Raw genomic sequence first — 19453 nt, forward strand, 5'->3', positions numbered from 1 at the left:
GGTGGAGCTGTGGCCCCTGTAGAGATGTTAACTTTTTGTATAATAACAAGGCACACAGACCAAAAGCTATATTTCTACTCATCAAATGAATCTCTCCAGGGGATGAAGACAAAGCGTCTTCTGATGGTCTCTTAGTAACTTTATTCTCTCCTGCTTCTCTTAATTTTATTGTTATTTAAAAATTCTAATTGAAATGCTGTTTTTTAAATTAGAATATAAGGCTAAATTCCAGAATAAAATAAGTAAGAGAAATAATGAGTACCCTGTTCTGAAAAGGGACAGAGAAGGGTAGGGGAGTGCTGACTCTGTGTTACAGGTTTTATGCATAGTACACACACAAAGAATTCCCAAAGCACAGGGAATCACACGTATCACTTCAATTGCTTTCCTCAAATCCATGAGAAACCCATCTCATATGTCCTATGTACAGACTAATATTTAGAGTCCACCAATTTGTTCAATATAACTTACTGTGTTACCCATTTTATCAATATATGCATTTTAAAACACCTACCATGGATTCACCTGATAGTATAGTACAACAGTATAAAATAAACTACCACAACAATTATATAGCACAGGTTTGTGGTACCCATGACTCAGAACAGATAATATTCTGGTAAAACTTCTCAAATTTTCCCAAAGTTTCAAAAATGTATAATTACTAGAAATACCCCCACAAGAACTGGGATGTACTTTTTTCCCCACATTTCAAACTTTTATAGCTATAGCACTCTTACAATGACAGAAGTAAATTGTCAAATACTGCATAGATACATGGAGGCATTCGCACAGCTGAATTTATACTTGTACATTTGTACCACTTAGTCAAATAAATTATTTTCAAACAATCAAGAGATCATTTGGTCTAGGCTATATATCAATACTAAATTTTAGTATTAATATAAATTAATACTAAATTTTGGCTATGAGAAATTTCTGACAAAATAGGGACAATCAGGCTGACAAGTTAGAAACTATTCTATCCCTAAGACTCTTAAGATGCTAGGCAACTTTGTTTCCCTTCCCTTAAAGATCATTTCAAAATTCCCAATCAAGTCTCTTGGCATTTAACTCTATTGATTAAAAAAAAATTTTTCTTTAATAACTTATGAAATGCATTCATCATTTTTCAAACTGCTTCCGAACATGATTCTAAAAGCGTTATCAATGGATACTTACATTGACTAATCCAAAATAGTGCTCATTGACTGGAAACTGTTCTGGACCAATCTCTTTCTCTAATGCCGAAGCATTGGCGCCCTATAAAATGAAAAACAAAAATCTTAGTATTTATAGTACAGTCCTACACCACATAATGACGCTTCAGTCAATGACAGGCTGCAACACGATGATGGTCCTATCACATTACAACGGAGCCACCCTGAACAGGTGTGTCTTTATCCTTTACACTGTATTTTTAACTGTACCTTTCTTAGGTTTAGATATGTTCAGATGCACACTTTACCCCTGTATTACAACTGCCTAGAAAGTACAGGAACATGCTGTATAGGTTTGTAGACTACCAGCAATAGGCTCTACCATCTAGCCTAGGAATGCAGTAGGCTCTACCACCTAAGTTTGTGTAAGAACACTCTATGATGTGCACGTGCACAACGACAAAACGGCCTAATGATGCATTCCTCACAATATATTCCCATCGTTACACATAACTGTATTTTCATAATATTGTCACAATTACACAGGTGTTAGGACACCCTGTAAAAAAACCTATCTATGATCCCTATTGCTACATAACACAAAAGAAAAGAAAAAGGAGAAGAGAAACAATATTGAAGAGTAAAGGCTTTTGATAATGACTAAAAATTGGTTTACAGGAACTTTCTCACAGAACCAAAGCCTGGATCGAGGAATTACATTCATGTTTTTTTTTTCTAAGTAATGAATGAAATCTCCTGCTGTATCTTGTACTCTAACAGGAGTGTAATCTGATAGCAGACATCTCTCAGAGCCGAAATTCTGTGAAGCTAAATATAAATATGTACATACTCAGTAGCCTTGCAGTTCTGAACTATAAACCTGAAATTCTTACCCAGAACTAAGCTGACAAGAATGTTTACTGCAGTGTCACGAATGCAGCTGACAACAGTCTGGATGCAGCTGACAGCAGTCTAGATGGTCCATCATTGGGGAAATAGATTCGTAAAATGTGACAGCATGCTACATAGTAGAACCAGAATAAATGAACTAGGTTTACACACAGAAACATGAGTAATCTCAAAAACACAATGTTAAATGAAAAAAAAGAAAAATGAGATTAACACAAAACACTACTCTGTGTGTGTGTGTGTGTTTAATAACACATGGAAAGTAGACTGAAGAGTGTATATTAAATATACTACATACCTGAGTGGGTGCTGGAAAAGCGATAGGCTATGGAATTGGGAATGGGGCACAAGAAGAAAAGAAACAAAATCAAAGAAACGAGGGCCTCGCACAATCGTAGTATGTCACGGTTTCTAGAATGTGATCAACTCAATTCTGTGCACCTGTGGTCCCTGAAGACCATGTGAAAGGGAGGGGGACAAATGTGGCCCTGAGCACCACGTTGGGTGATGATACATAAATGGATACAACTAAATGGACTCTAAAATGTAGTCTGAAAAGGAAATAAAAGCAACTCTGGTAATATAACTCTGAGTATGTTTACCTTGAAAATTCCCAAGAAAACATACTAGAGAAATATAATTGATAGGACACTACTCAAAACATACCCAATGTCACTGTGAAGAGCTGCAGAGACAATGTGCCTCCTCAGCTACACAGGACATACGGTCAGCAACACACCAGTGCTCAGAAACCCACACCTGCTGCTTCCTTTCCGCAGGTGACTTCTGAACCTGGGAAGCCCAGAACTTTTGTTAGACACTGCGTCTTTAATTTCCTGACAGTTTGAAGCCGAAAAGGAGGACTGATAAAGTTACACAGTGAGTTGGCAGTCAAGTTCCACCAAAACAAGACATTTCTTCTAACACCCTCCAGCCAACCAGCCCTTCTATATACATGATACTGTCTTTATTTTTTTAACTTGGGAATTACTTTTAGGTTTTATATAAAACCTTGATACTATCACTAGTGAATAGATATCATTTACTTCTAAGTTTGGATAGCAATTAATATGTCATAACAATACCAAATTCAATTATTACAGCAACTTCATGATCCACTAAAAACTGATGGGAATACTGCAAGCCCTACTACCCTCACCCTGCCAGCTCAAGTACCTTGTTACAAAAGTCCCTCACATATGTTGAAAATAATCAATAAACCCAGGTTTTTACCACCTGTTGTAAAAATCCAAACTGATATTGGCTTATTCAAATGCGTATAATCCTTTTCCCCCACCAAAACAGAAGAAAAGGTGCCATCATTCAAAATACAACCTCAAACACTTACCTATGTAGAAAAATAAAATACCAGTGCATATATCTTAGATGGCATTTCTAACCCTTAAGGTGCACAAAGAACAGGGTAACAGGTAAAGGCTCTCTCTCCACTGTTAGTCAAATCACATGCCACTCGCCTTGTATTCTAACCTCCCCGATGTCTGCCTGTCACCATATGTACCATGCACTTTAACGCCTGCTTATTAAGCTCTTCTCCTACCACCTCGTCCTCACAGAAGTTTCAACTACGGGTCAGGTGTTGTCTCTCTGTGCCTCAGTTTCCCAACTGTTAAAAATGTTAGCAACTACTTTATAGGGTGATTTTAAATTAACAGAATTTTAACTTTTCTAAGGCAGCTGGTGGTGCTTGGCACATAAGCAGGTGTCTAATAAATGCTGGTCCTCTTCTCACCCTTCCTTTCAAACACAAAGAAAATAAACCACTCACAGTAATATATCTTTTCTGCTCCATGCAAAAGCTAAGAAATGACAAGAAGAAAATTAGAAGACAAAACAAGACAGCTATAATACAAAAAACAAAAATTGATGCTCTCCTTAGTTTGGCAGACAAGAGCCAATTCCACAAAGTGGCCTCCAGAGGTATCATCACTGTACTCCCCCTCACACAGCCTAACAACAAAGCGGAATCATAAGCCAATTCAGAAGTCTGGGAACAGTAGGCCAAGAATGGTAAGGTGGAAAGAGCTGTAGATCATAATCGTTTCACCCCTGTAGATTGAAGAATCATCATTTGCAAAACAAAAGGGTCAGAATCCTCAGCAATTTTCAGAATTCCCAGTTCCAAATTTATCCGTTGGGTTTTCAAGTAACCCTTTACATGAACTAAGATTTTCATGGCTAAAACTATTCAGAAAATGAAAAGATTGTGTGATTTCTAAAATCTCTTCTCACTTCTCACTCAACATTCTACCGTTTCTGATCACTTTCATCGATGCTTCTGAAGACATCAGAGTATTAACACAAAACTCCAGGGAAGTCCAAGGCAACCAATATACGCCAAGCCCACAATTCAACAGCTTGAAGAATGATGGTTAGGACAGAGGGAGGGTAGCAGATCGAAATGAAATGTACAAGGAAAGAACACTGACCTTATTACAGTTCTAAACTAAGGCACAGCACCGTAAACTATGCCTTCCTGTGGTAATGACACTGCACAGCAGATTCTGCAGATGCAGGAGAAGCATGCTTACTGCATGGATTCAAGTTTTTCCTCTGCAGAAATGATCGGAGTACACTCCTCTCTCTAGCCTAATGCTAACTAAAAAGGCAAAAGCTTATACTAAGCAATTGGTTCCTGCTGAGTTGTTTATAAACTTAAGAGTTTTCAACACCAAAGTTAGATATAACTGGTAAAAACCAACTGCAAAGTCAAAATTTTGCTGTACAATTGTTACCATCTTTTTTTTTTTTTTTTCCTCCAGATACAGAGTTTCACCATGTTGGCCAGGCTAGTCTTGAACTCCTGACCTCAGGTGATCAGCCCGCCTCAGCCTCCCAAACTGCTGGGATTACAGGTGTGAACCACCACGCCTGGCCAACTGTTATCATTTTTAAGACATTCCTGAAGGATTTTGTTGAAGGCTGACAAATTCTATTACGTCACACAATGGTCACACAATCACCCGAAAATTTAAAGTGAGCCTAGAGAAAGTAAACATTCAATAATAATAGCTCCATTCCCACATTTGAGAAACATGACCCTATCAAACCTAACAATGGCTTTTATGAAATCAGTGTTTCTTTACTGGGATAAAGGGAAAGCATGGTGGTGACTTAAGAAGTTCTGCTCCAGGTCGGGTGTGACGGCTCACGCCTGTAATCCCAGCACTTTGGGAGGTGAATCACCTGAGGCCAGGAGTTCAAGACCAGCCTGGCCAACATGGTGAAACCCTGTCTTTACTAAAAATACAGAAAATTAGCCAGGTGTGGGAGTGCACACCTGTAATCCCAGCTACTCAGGAGGCTAAAGTGGGAGAATCGTTTGAATTGGGCGGCGGAGGTTGCAGTGAGTTGAGATCGCACCACTGTACTCCAGCCTAGGCAACAAGAGCAAAACTCTGTCTTAAAAAAAAAAAAAATAGAAGGCCGGGCGCGGTGGCTCACGCCTGTAATCCCAGCACTGTGGGAGGCCGAGGCAGGTGGATCACGAGGTCAAGAGATCGAGACCATCCTGGTCAACACGGTGAAGCCCCGTCTCTACTAAAAATACAAAAAATTAGCTGGGCATGGTGGCGCGTGTCTGTAATCCCAGGGACTCAGGAGGCTGAGGCAGGAGAATTGCCTGAACCCAGGACGCGGAGGTTGCAGTGAGCTGAGGTCGCGCCATTGCACTCCAGCCTGGGTAACAAGAGCGAAACTCCGTCTCAAAAAAAAAAAAAAAAAAAAAAAATAGAACAAGTTCTGCTCTGGGGCCTTCATAGGTGTCAGAACTTATTTTGTCTGAGCACATGGCACACACAAATGGAAGAAGACATTTTTTTCTGACTTCTGTCCCATTTTTGTAACTTAGCAAAAGATTATTTTAGACTTAGTACACTTACTATGGAATTCATCATGAAAAAACAATTAGACACTCAGACCCTTCTAATGAAAACAACCAAAAGATGGAAGAAATTAAAAAAAAACAATAATTAACTGAGCTAGTGATAAAATAATTTGCAGAAATCAAAAAACAAAGTGATTGGAGAACTACGGGAGATAAGCAAACACCGAAGACTTCCCACTGCGGGTATCTTTGACTTTAGTGACCTTTAAATTCTCTTCTAACAGCTGAAAGGAATGGATTACAGAAAACAGGGCCCACTCAAGACAGGGAGGACAACAGGAGATACCTGCATGAAGCTGAGATCCCCAAACGGTTCCTCTTCAATTTAAAAGGGAACCATACCACAAGAAACAGCAAGAACACTTGCTTGGCTTGTCCTTGGCACTTAGAAGTAGAGACAGGAAGAAAGAAGAAATAAATATCTTCCAAAATTCATAACCGTAACTATGCCCTCGTAAAAGTTTGCGATCCAAATTTCCACAAGCTACGTGATCTAAAAACCAAACAACCAAACGCAAAACACCTCAGTAGAGAATTCAAAGAAATCCTAAATTGTGAGTACCCTCTTCCACCCCACAAAAGGCAGAATTACAAATTCACTCTGGAAGGAGATAAATTCAATCCACCCACAAAGAATTCCTACAAATATAATGCCAAGAGATTTGAGTTCATAAGTCAGAAATTACAAAAACACACAGGAAAAGCAAGCCCCATGAGTAAGAGCCCCATGAAGAAATGCAGACAGCAGAATTAAACTCAAAAAGATATTAAACACCAGACTATCAGACACAGGATACAAAACAAGTGTCTAATATGTGTCAGGAAATGACAATGACTTGATTATAAGAACAAAGATGAGACTCTAAGCAGATTTTTTTAAAAGAACTAAATACAATTTCTAAATATAAAAGTTACAAAAGCTGAAGTAAAAACTCAATGGTGTGGCCAGGCATGGTGGCTCATGCCTGTAATCTCGGCACTCTGGGGAGGCTAAGGCGGGTGGATTCAGGAGTTCAAGACCAGCCTAGGCAACATGGCGAAACCCTGTGATACAGTTTGGCTCTGTGTCCCCACCCAAATCTCATCTTGAATTGTATTCCCATGATTCCCACCTGTTGTGGGAGGAATCCAGTAACAAATAATCTAAATCATGGGGGTGGTTCCCCCATACTGTTCTCATGGTAGTGAATAAGTGTGACAAGATCTGATAATTTTATCAGGGGTTTGTTTTTCAGTCTTTCTCATTTTCTCTTGCTACCACCGTGTAAGAAGTACCTTTCACCTCCCGCCATGATTCTAAGGCCTCCCCAGCCATGTGGAACCGTTAAGTCCAATTAAACCTATTTTTCTTCCTGGTCTTGGGAAATATCTTTATCAGCAGTGTGCAAATGGACTAATACATCTCATCTTTATCAAAAATACAAAAAATTAGCCAGGCATAGTGGCACCTGTAGTCCTAACTACTCAGGAGGCTGAAGTGGGAGGATAACATGAGCCTGGGAGGTGGAAGCTGCAGTGAGTCAGGACTGTGCCACTGCACTCCAGCCTGGATGACAGAGTGAGACCCCATCTCAAAATAAACAAACAAAAACAAGTTTAAATTAAAAAAAAAAAAAATTAATGGGTATGCTTAAGAACTAAACAAGGTTAATATCAGACAGTATTTTTTAACCAATATTCCTGTCAATGAAAGGAAATAATAGAATGAAAGTTTCTATTAATAGAAACTCAAGTTTCATTAAAAATAGGAAACATTTTACAGAGAAGATTTCATGGGAGAATGAATCCATTACAGAACTGCTGTAGAGAGACCATGGTATACTACAAGTAGCACTGAACTAGAGTCTGGCCTTGGCCATGACAGTAAGTTGTAAATGACTTGAGACAAATGCTTCTCTCCAGACCTCAGTTTCCTCAGATACAAAACCTCTGTCTACAGTACCTTCCATCCCCACATTCTAGCAACATATGAATCTATCAGCTCCCATTAAAACATTAACTGTACAATGTTGGACAGTCTATTAAAAGTCAAACATTAACAAAGTCCTCAATGAGTTAGGAAAGAGCATCATCCCTCAATAATAGTAATAATAATCCAATACTAAAAATTTATAGGCTGATATGGTTTGATGGGTTGGCTCTGTGTCCCCACCCAAATCTCATCTTGAATTATGGCTCCCATAATTCCCACATGTCATGGGAGGGACCCAGTAGGAGGTGACTTGAATCATGGGCATGGGTTTTCCCATGCTGTTCTCATGATAGTAAATAAGTCTCGTGAGATCTGATGGTTTTATAAAAGGCAGTTCCCCTACACACACTCTCTTTTAATTAATTTACTTATTTATTTATTTGAGATGGAGTCTCGCTCTGTCACCAGGCTAGAGTGCAATGGTGCGATTTCGGCCCACTGCAACCTCCACCTCCTGGGTTCAAGTGATTCTCCTTCCTCAGCCTCCTGAGTAGCTGGGAGGTGCACACCACCACACCTCAGCTAATTTTTTGCATTTTTAGTAGAGATGGGGTTTCATCATGTTGGCCAAGATGGTCTTGATCTCTTGACCTCATCATCTGCTCACCTCGGCCTCCCAAAGTGCTGGGATTACAGGCGTGAGCCACCACGCCTGGCCCCCCTGCACACACTTTCTTGCCTCCTACCATGTTAAGACATGCCTTTGTTCATCCTCTGCATTCCACCATGGTTTTGAGGCCTCCTCAGCCATGTGGAAATATAAGCCCATTAAGCCCCTTTTTCTTTATAAATTACCCAGTCTCAGGTATTTCTTCACAGCAGTTTGAAAATGGACTAGTATACAGGCCACAGGGCAAGTACCTCCTTAAACTTACCTAGCATGAATTCTTGAAAAGATGAGGGCTTGTTCTTTTCATACCCAGAAATTGCCATCAAAGTGAAATAAAAGGTTGGAATTACAAAGATACCTTTAGCCTATTATTTTGATAATATAAAAGTAACTATCTACTAAATGTTGTAAACAACCCCAAAATATCTGCAAATAGAAAAAAAAAAAAATAATATGGGATATGGCTGTCCTGCAATTAAATAATTTTTACATAGTCAACCACAGAAAACATACAACTACCTACCTTTCACTGTGCCATTATGAAAAAGATACAAATTGCACAAAAGTAAACTGCTAACCTGGAATGTTTTCAAGAAAATAATTAATTCATTCTGGAATTAACATAATTCCCTAACTTAAAAATCTCCTGGCTCACAACATCTACATCTAAAGCTGGACTATGGCTAAAAAATGGTGTCTATGAGGATATGTCATTTCGAAAAGTTCATTATATTCAGTATACACTGTTTTAGAAAGTAGAGACTACAACTTACCAAGAAATAAAAAATGATGAAAACATAAAAGAATGCACATCATCTGGAAAATGTATTTAAATAGCCAAACTATTAGTTTCCACACAACTTTTTATTAATACAAATAAACAGAAAATTCAATATACTGTTCCAGTTTCATGTTTCAAATCATATTTTAGAATGCATCGTGTATCATTTTAAGTTAGATCAAGTCAGTACACAAAGGAGAATGCCAAATCAGGCAGGAAAAGCTTCCCAGAGGTGGGAAGCTTTTTTACCACGTGACTTGGTAAAATAAGACAAGTTCTGAAGGTGCAGGAAACAGCCCATGTGAAGGTATGAGGGTATAAACACAACAAAGAAGAGAATGTGAGCCATAAAAAGACGAATCCAAAATATAAAGGTGAAACAAGTTTATCTCATAAATGAGAAAGTATAAAAAGTCAAAAAGAGAAGGCTTAATCCTCATACTTGTTCTAGAAAACACCATGTGCTCTGAAACCTAATCAAAAGAGGCAAGGAAAATATTTATAACAAAACACATTGTATCTATATGATGAGTCTGAGGAATCATAAAAAGAGTATCAAAGCAGTAGGTTTCCGGATATGTGAGATTCAGTATCTGACTATCTGTGTTCTCTCTAGCCCTGTGCTAGGCTAAGCTGGAGAACATGATATTTAAAGTGTGGCACTCATTAGTGAGTGGTAAGGTCTTTGCAGTACACCACACTACCATTTTCTTTTTCAGTAAAACAGATCAGATATATATCTTTATTAACAGTAAATAAAGGCATCTGAAACTTTTGTTTTAATATGTAAGTATGTATACATTAGGTCTCATACTATTTCTCACTGTATGTTGAAATTTTTTAAATTTTATATACAAAAGCATAAGAAAAATTTCAAAATCATAATTCAACCAGGGAGTACAGAGTAAATAAAAATTAGCTTTTCATTATTAGATATAAATAAAAATCCATTTAAAATAAATTTAAAGATGTAGAGATAAGAGAATAAGTGTCAAAACTATGTCATAACACAGGATGTACTATAGCACGTCTGGACAGGAACAACAGTTAAGTGCTGGAGAACTTGGAAAAGCTTCACAAACAAATGGAACAAAACAGGCCAAGCCTTGACTCTTCCTTCAGGGTATTTCATTATAGTTTTTCACGTTGGTAAAATGAAAGCCCTGAACTACAAAGAATAGGCATTTAAACGATCCAACTGCAGGATGAGCAGGGGACTGAGTGACAGCCTTCAAACCAGGCAGCTGCATTCCTGTCCCCATTCTAATAGAAACTACCAAACCACTGCAATAAAACACTGCCTCAGTTTTCTCATCAGCAAGAGGGGAGGCCAGATTTGTACCATCTACTGCAAATCCAGAATGCTACAATTCTAAAAAAGCAGCACTACTATAGAGTTACCAAAGGTTAAATTTCAAACAAATATTGTACCCCTTTGAGCGTCAAGTTACTAATCTGCAAAAAAGGGGCAAACAAGACTCGCAACATGGTCTGCTTCTGTGAAAAACGTATAGAAGATGTTCAGAACAATGCCTGGCACAACCGGCACGAAGCACACTTCCTCTGCCCATCTTCCTCCATCCCAACTACAATGCCATCTATTACTCCTTCCCTCAGATGAGCCTTTCGAAAAATACAGTCCTGACAAAATTTCTGTGACCTGGAGGGAAAGTATCTGGGGGTTCCACACTGACCTGTGGTCATCCTAAGAATCTTGGTCTGTAACTCCTCTACTGGCCTCCTCTGTTTTTAACTATCCCATCAAAGTTAAAATGCGCACCATAAAAAGTATGAGAGATTTTTAGAAGGGTCTAGACCTAAAGCTGGCATTGCACCATTGCAGCACACATGACAGAAGCTTGCAAAAGCTTAAAATCAGAAATCAGCACAAAGCAAAGTGACCCTCAGTTAAGATATGATAAGGTACCAATGACACAAAAGGGAACAGAGAGGTTCAGTTGTCAACATTAATGGACAGGTCAGAACACACTGCTAACTCTGAGAGAAACGAAATACTGTACAACCAATTATCAAGCTCTAATAATCATATGATCAAAGGGCCGGTGCCTCTATTCCTCTCTATCACGGGTCTTCTGAAAGCCATTTGTTTCATTGCAGGAGGAAAGAGAAACATATAAATTTACTGTCCAGTAGTGTTTATGCTTGTGTATTCATCCCATCCTCTCACCTACTCTCCATATCACTCCCAAAAATCTTCAACCTGATGGGGAAGATTTCTGGCAAGTTTTCGAAAACAGAATTTCTTCCAGAAGAAATTAAAAGTAGCTTACTTTCTCCTTCAACTGCCACCACAGAAGCACATATGTAACATATTAAACATGTAGATTTCTCATCTAATCAGTTCAGAAAAATCCAATTATATGATTAATCACTGGGCAAATAACCACAAATTTAAATTTACTCAGAGGACACCACTTATGTAATAAGAAACAAGTTACATATCTGAATCAATATTATAATTCATTGCTAAAGTAACTAAACCAAAACCAACAGGCATGTAATTTTAACTTTCAAAAGTTCAAATGTCTACTAGAAACTCAATGTTCCTACCAGACTTGTCAAAAGGCACAATATTCCAATTATCTGATTCAGTATTTTCAATGAAAAGTTTCATCATATAATTCATGGCTAAATGTGTTACAGAGAATATTTATAGAGAACAAAAGATTCAGATTTATCTTAAGTGTTTTAACTCAGTCAAGATATGGAAATACAAGAACACTGAACACCAAAAAAACAAACAAACAAACAAAAAACGTGCTTTTGATCTGTAAATGCTCACAATGAGACAATGAGCTACTGACAGAAATCTCATTACATCATCTCTGTCAGAAGTAACAGTAGTAATACTGGCCTTTCCAAGACACTCTGTCAAGCCTTCACATTTGGCTTAACAATAATGTCAAAAGGAAAATTCTCAAATATGACCAAACTCAGCCTAACAACATAGTTAAGTGTGCACGATTAAACATTACAGCTCTTACTTTCCTGTCAATACAAGAAAACTTTCAAAAAATTCATAAATATTCTCATGAATAGCTAAACATTTAAAACATAACTATATCTGAACTCCATAACTTGCACCTTACCTAAGGCAAAAAAAAGGGGCAGGATGTGTTTTTTACGGCATCTTCACATTGTCTTCAATGCAAGGATTTACCCTCTTTGGTGAACAAATTACAAGAATGTTCCATCAAGCTCTTTCTACCATATTCTTGACAATTTCTGTATCTATTTAACCACATAATATTTCAGCTCTATAAAAAGCAAGGATCCCTGGAGTGCCACCCTGCGTACCCTTCACACACCTGACTTGGGTAACAGATTTCTGTGATTATGCTCAATCAGAAAACCTGTGTTGATGTTTTTCCACTGATAAAGACATGAACACTTCTAGTTTTCCAGATGCCAATGTTATAGTATAATGAAGTATCTGTAAAGTACCTACCACTCCTGAGAAGAAAATCACTATATAAATAAATACAAGGTATTATTAAGTTGAAGTAAAACCAAAATCAACTATATAAATAAATACAAGGTATTATTAAGTTGAAGTAAAACCAAAATCAACAAATTACATTATGGTCTGACTTAGTTTATAGTAACAGAGTTTGTTCTTCAGATTTCATATGTAAACTCTGGCTCACCCTAAAAAAAAGCAAATTATCATCAAACTTACATAGTTTTATCAAATACTCAAAATATTCCATACACTTCAAACAAAATAAGGTACTCACATCGTGAACCGTCTCAGAAAGAGTTCTTCATTCTTACCACAATAAGAAAGTGACCTGCGGCTCTTTCTGTGTCACTGAGACAACAGGAATATTATAATAAACCAGGGCTAAGTGGAAAGAACAAAGTAGCATCTCTGCCAGTCCTGTTTTCTAGACCTTGATTTCCCTGACCTATAAAATGTGGTTCACTCTTACCATTTTCCAGCTATAAAACTGTGAAAGAACTGAAAACAACTTTTAAATTCTGCAAAAATAAAAACCATTCTTAGCAACCACACCGTTAACAGCTCAGAAAACAACAGTGTCAGTCTAAAGATATGCATAGGCCCGATGCAATGGCTCACACCCATAGTACCAGCACTTTGGGAAGTCAGAGCAGGAGGACTGCTTAAGGCCAGGAGTTCTAGAGACCTGGGCAACACAGCAAGACTCTGTCTCTACAAAAAAAAAATTTAATTCCCTGGATGTTATGGAGCACACCTACAGTCCCAGCTGCTCGGGAGGCTGAGGCAGGAGGATCATTAAGCTCAGGAGTTCGAAGCTGCAGTGAGCTATGACCTGGGCAACATAGTAAGGCCCTACCTCAATAATAATAGAAAATAAAAATAAATGTAAGCATAATTTTTGTGAAGGATATTGGGGAAATTCTGCAAAATATTTTACACCATTAATATAGTTTCAGTCCCTTTAGAAACAACAACAAAAAAGCACCACTGTTTGATAATAGTGGAGAAGTAGAAAAGAACTGGCTACAATTGGCATGAAGTGCAGTCACATCCAAAACAAAAGAGTGGATTCGCCAACATGGAAAATGGCAGAGTAGAAAGCTCCAGGCATTTGCCCTTCCACCAAAACCATTAAGCTGAAAAATACATCAGAATTAACTATTCTGAAACTTGGAACCTAATCGGACATTAAACTAAACACCCAGGGCAGTGGTCGATGAAGAGAGAAGAAAACAGAGCACGCAAACCAGCTATCATCCCCTACTTCTCAGCGCCCCTCCACCCCACCAGAGATGGGCACAGGACCATCTCCTAGAGCAGCTTCTTGGTACCAGGGCTGGCGGTGGGAACCTTGCCCTCCAACAATTTGGGATTGTGAACTTTGCTCAGTCTGGCAGTAGCCTGGGGGAACAGCGCAGATGCTTGCCTTTGTTTCTATCCCCTTAGACTGCAACCTTTCTTCATTTTTCCCCTTACTGGGGGGATAGGGATCCAGACATTGGTAAATCTCTATCAAATTACAGTTGTCCAGAGATAGTAAGACAGAAACTTCAGTGACCGCACACAACAAGGAATACAGACTTTGCAAAACTGGTTTAGAAAAGTCATTATACAAATGGATGACTGCAAGCCTCAAAAAAGCAATCACTGAGGAGGTGGAGAATCTGATTTTCAGAGTCACCACATTACAACATTCAAACTGTTCACTTCTTACAAAAAAAAAATCACAAAAGACGCCAAGAAAAAAAAAAGAGGAAAATATGGTGTATTTGCGGGAAAAAAGAATCTGACAGAAACTATCCCTGAGGAATTCCAGACATTGGGAATTACTAGTCAAAGTTATTAAATCAATCGTATCAAGGTTACCACATTGAGGTCCCAATACAAGAGCTAAGCATGCTTACTTCCCCACGACTAATGTAGTTTTTCCAGTGAGTCACTTGTTGAAATCCAAAATTTCCTGGATGAGAACCATTTCTGCTGAGTTCAAATAAGGCCAAATCACAAGTCCAAAAAGATTACACAGTATCACAAGTCTAAAAGATTAGTTAAATCTTGAAGGCAACAACATTTATATTCTACCACTTTGCTTCAACAAGCCATGACGCTTCAAAACAAGGGTGTCAGAAAAATTCTGGACAAAAAGATGAGTTCACGAAGGTAAAGAAGGAATAGTGTTGTACAGCTGCAGAAATAACAAGGGCTGAATCACGCTCAAAGTTTATGTGCTGCATTTTCAAAATGCAGTAAAATTCACTTTTTAAAATAACACACATTTATATACGTTAAGCACAATTTGAATACAAGTTGAGAATGTAGGAAGCAATTAATATGGGAACTTGAGTGTGGGTACATCATAAAGAAGAAAGGTAAGAGCTGGTAAGACAGACACTTTAGCCATCGCAGGCCAGAAGGCTGTGCAGGCGTGAAGCCCTCACGGTGAGTGAGTGAGCAGTGAGCTCCACCGCCACTTCTCAAGCCACGCAACTCTGGGCGAGTCACTTTCTCAGTCTTAGTTTCCTCACCATATCACACAGGAAAATACCTACTCTGCCTACCTCAGAGTTGTGGAAACCAAACAGTGAATGTGAAAGTGCTGTAAAACGTAAGCATTATGTAAAGGTATGACTAGAAACATGAGTCATTTAGATTTTTCTAAGTAATTGTTTTATCAAAGTAAGCAACAAGATGGAAACTTGTAGCAGGAGAGGGAAGTACCTTGTTCAAGCACACTTGGTTTTGAAAGCTACTATGTAAATGTAAAGAAAAGATACCAATCTTGAGCCCATGTACAAGTCTGAAGTTAACTTCCTACGGACAGTTAAAATAGCAGAACAAGCACCAAATCCCTTTCATATGCGTTGTTTAAAACTTTATGAATACTGTTAAGTTCACAATCTAGAAATAATTCAAACTGTAAACAGGGTATAAAACCTGAAGTATTATTCACCACTCCCTTCCTTAAGGTTCATTTCTCTGGAGACAATCTCCATTAACTGTTTTTAATGATGATTATCATAACTTCAAATAATATATTGCATGCCTCAGTCAACAGCTCTTAATTCTGCACTTTGCAAGAAGAGAAACTGGCGCACACACTACCTCCCGACACTCCTTCCCCAGACCACCTCCTAATTTTTATTATGTGTCATTGGGTATAGTATTGTTCTAGTGCTTCTACTGGTTCTGCACCTAAATCTTTAGCTAGATTTACCAGTTTTCATACAGCACGTAAGAAATCCGGGCTAGGAAACAAAAGGAGAGAAGCACAATCAGCTTTCCTGCTATCCCTCATTTCCTCCACCCCCAGCCACTTCCTCATATATTCAGGGATTATAACATTTACACTTGCTTCTATAATTATGATATCTTCCATGCTTTATCTTTGGTGTATTCAAAAACCAATTAACTAGAAAGAGTGGATACTTGAAGGACAGCTAATGGGTGCTAAGAAGATTGGTTTGTGAAGTAGAGAGCAGTGAGTAGAAATGTTAGTAAAGTTCAAACTTAAGAAAATTTTTGTTATACATGAGGCGGAAGAATCGTTTGAACCCAGGAGGCAGAGGCTACAGTTAGCTGAGAGCAAGACTCTGCCTCAAAAAAAAAAAAAAAAAAAAAGGTATAGGTTACTAGTAAAAAATAAACAAAATATCATTCGAATAAAAAGCAGTATAGGAAGGCAAAAAAAAAAAAAAAGCAAAGGAACAGAAATACTCATTAAATTACTGCCCTTCAAAGGAGATTCTTCCATGTTTCAATCTCTTGGTTTTCCTCAAATGTCTGGAAATCCCTGCTTGGCTGTTCGGCTCTGTGAATGAAAGATGGTTAATGAAAATATATCATATGGGTTTCCTCTGCATTTGTGTAGGTGTGGTTGTCCTAAAAGATCGCTGGTTTCAAGTTCTGTGTGTATGATGAGCTGGTGGGCATGTTAACAAGAAGAGGAGTACTCTGAAGGTAGAAATGTCCTTGTTCCGTGTCTGCTGTAAAAACCAAAGTGCCATAAGCTCTTCTCTGCTCTCTCCACTCTCACACTCTCCTCAGATAAAAGATCACCCACTTTCTGGCAAGACTATGACTTACCAGCTACTCTGAAGGGGACAGAAAGAAGGCTCCACTGAGCCTGCTATTCTGAATGAACTTCTGTAACTACCATGGTGATGGCAACACAGCCATGCTCCCACTATGAACTCTTGATTCCAAATTCACACTTTCACCAGGGCTCTCTTGAGAAGCCCAGGATCAGCTGTGAACTAACACTTATTAGTTATTCTTTCTCCTGCTGTAACTTTTTCTACTAGCTGTTGTTTCTCTAATCGTATTTACTATCTTAACAATCCTCTAGGAATCCTCAAAAATATCTGTCAATTAATAACACAATCTATCCTCTAGCTCTACTACAGTTCAATAAACAATGCAAACATCACTCACCACACTCACAGGACATCTTTCTGTTATTTCTATACAAATGTTCGAAGAAATGGGTGTGCAGGTGCTTAGACTGATCTCAGGATTCTTTATAACATAGTTTAACAAGAATAGCATTACTTCAAAATAGTCTACTCTTTCCAGAATATAAATTATCATCTAAATTACATAAAAAGCTTTGCTAATAAGCATCTACAATAATGGGAGGAATACCTGGAGCTAAATCAATCTGATCGGAAACTCTCAGCTCATACCAAAGCAGGTTTCATTCAGACCATTATTCCAATAATAATCACCAACAATGTTTTCTTAAATACTACATATAGAAATGTAAAAAAATAAAATTTATAGATTATTCAGAAAAAATTTCTACTTTTATTCTAATTTATAAAGCAATATTGGAGCTAGGCGTGTTGGCTCATGCCTGTAATCCCTACACTTTGGGAGGTTGAGGCAATAGGATCACATGAGCCAGGGAGTTTGAGACCAGCCTGGGCAACATAGTGAAATCCCATTTCTAAATAAATAAAATGAAAACATTAGCTGGGTGTGCCCATGAGGTGGTGCATGCCTTTAGCCCTAGCTACTTGAGAGCCTGAGGCAGGAGGATGGCTTGAACCCAGGAGTTCAAGGCTGCAGCGAGCTATGATCATGGCACTGAACTCCAACCTGGGTCACAGAGCCAGACCCTGCGAAAAATAAATGTTGTTAGTCACATATTATGACTGAAATGTGTGAGTGCCCTGTAAATGAAAAAGACAAAAGAAGCTCTCTCTATAGGGTTACTAACAACTCATAGGACAGAACTTGGAGAAAGGTAACATACATGAAACTGTTTTGATCAAAAGCAATTCCGTTTCTAAAATTTCCCTATCACATTTAGCTTGCCATATAAGCTCATTCTCTATTACATTCTGAAAAAGAAACACAGAAAAAGGGGAGAATAACAGCAACTGAGAGGGTGGAAAAATAAAATTTCAATGAGTTTCAAGGTGAGAAAACATACTTCAACACGCCCACATATAAGGTAAGCTTTCTCTCAAATCTGTCAGAAAACTGAGTTACTTTCTTATCAGGTCCACTAAAGCCTTCCAGATTACAAAATATACTTTCTCAATTACTTCATTTTGAGCAACAAAGGGTTGTCCAAAGAAGCCTCAGGAGCCTAAAACAACCTCAAATAAACAATAATTCTGGGTGGCATTAAAGAAGAACTTGAACACTTTTTAAATTATGCCTAGAGATACGATGTCATGATTGTATAAGATAGATGTCATAATAAATAAGCCATCTTCGATCAGTTTTATAAAAAAGACTAGGTCAGTAATTAATGATCTATTAAGTGGGGATATTAGCAAACAAAAAAAAACAACTGTCAATATTATAGAAACAGGAATGCTATCCCAAGCCACAGTCCTCACTGACACCATCAAAAATGAATTTAAGAGTGCTGTAAACAGATGTACACCTAAATGAAAGTAGACATGTTCTAACAAACTATGCTAGATTTCACAAAAAATAACTAAATATTTCACAGATGCTGAAAATACCTATGAACAGTTAAAATAAAATTGTATCATAAAACGAGGCCAGGTCCTGTGGCTCATGTCTGCAAACCCAGCACTTTGGGAGGATGGGGTGGGCAAATTTCTTGAGCCCAGTAGTTTGAAGCCAGCCTGGGCCATATGGCGAAACCCCGTATCTACCAAAAAAAAATACAAAAATTAGCCGACACAGTGGCGTCCACCTGTAGTCCCAGCTATTCAGGAGGCTGAAGTGGAAAGATTAACCACTTGAAACACTGAAAGCAGAGGTTGCAGTGAGCCATGATCACAACACCTGGGCAATAGAGCAAGATCTTCTCTCAGATAAATAATCATAAAACGAATGAAAACATTTAGAATTTATTTTGTTTGATCTCAAATCTCTGTAACATTTATAAATTTTTAAGTAAACTTTTAATTACATCTAAATCCCTAAACATTTATATACTCAAACGTTTACATATTGGTGAATGGAGGCTGGCTCACTTTATAATCCCAGCACTTTCGGAGGACGAGGCAGGCAGATTGCTTGAGGCCAGGAGTTCGAGACCAGCCTGGCCAACATGGTGAAACCCCATCTCTACTAAAAATACAAAAAATTAGCCAGGTATGGTGGCAGGCGCCTGTAATCCCAGCTACTTGGGAGGCTGAGGCAAGAGAA

The 19453-nt window shown here is 38.2% G+C and overlaps 1 protein-coding gene and 2 long non-coding RNA genes across 5 annotated transcripts in view; 1 reads left to right on the forward strand and 2 right to left on the reverse strand.

The window, feature by feature from the left end:
* Window positions 1-19453, reverse strand: part of USP12 (ubiquitin specific peptidase 12) — a 103795-nt gene that overhangs the window by 49872 nt on the left and 34470 nt on the right. For all 3 annotated transcript variants that reach the window (XM_032294370.1, XM_032294369.1, XM_032294371.1), the window contains one exon: window positions 1183-1263. In XM_032294370.1, coding sequence (XP_032150261.1) covers window positions 1183-1263 — 81 coding nt within the window. Of the gene's footprint in view, window positions 1-1182; window positions 1264-19453 lie in introns of those variants that run through there.
* LOC116562237 lies at window positions 10488-17623 on the reverse strand. Its single transcript, XR_004273842.1, has 3 exons — window positions 16900-17623; window positions 12208-12211; window positions 10488-10499 (listed from the first exon to the last, which is right to left on the reverse strand). It is a non-coding gene; the product is annotated as an uncharacterized LOC116562237 (long non-coding RNA).
* Window positions 16400-19453, forward strand: part of LOC116562238 — a 9059-nt gene continuing 6005 nt past the window's right edge. The window contains exon 1 of the long non-coding RNA XR_004273843.1: window positions 16400-16439. This is a non-coding gene — a long non-coding RNA (uncharacterized LOC116562238). The remainder of the gene's footprint in view (window positions 16440-19453) is intronic.

The sequence above is a fragment of the Sapajus apella genome, unplaced genomic scaffold (assembly GCF_009761245.1).
Source record: "Sapajus apella isolate SASKATOON/1434 unplaced genomic scaffold, GSC_monkey_1.0 scaffold32, whole genome shotgun sequence".
Classification (NCBI taxonomy): domain Eukaryota; kingdom Metazoa; phylum Chordata; class Mammalia; order Primates; family Cebidae; genus Sapajus; species Sapajus apella.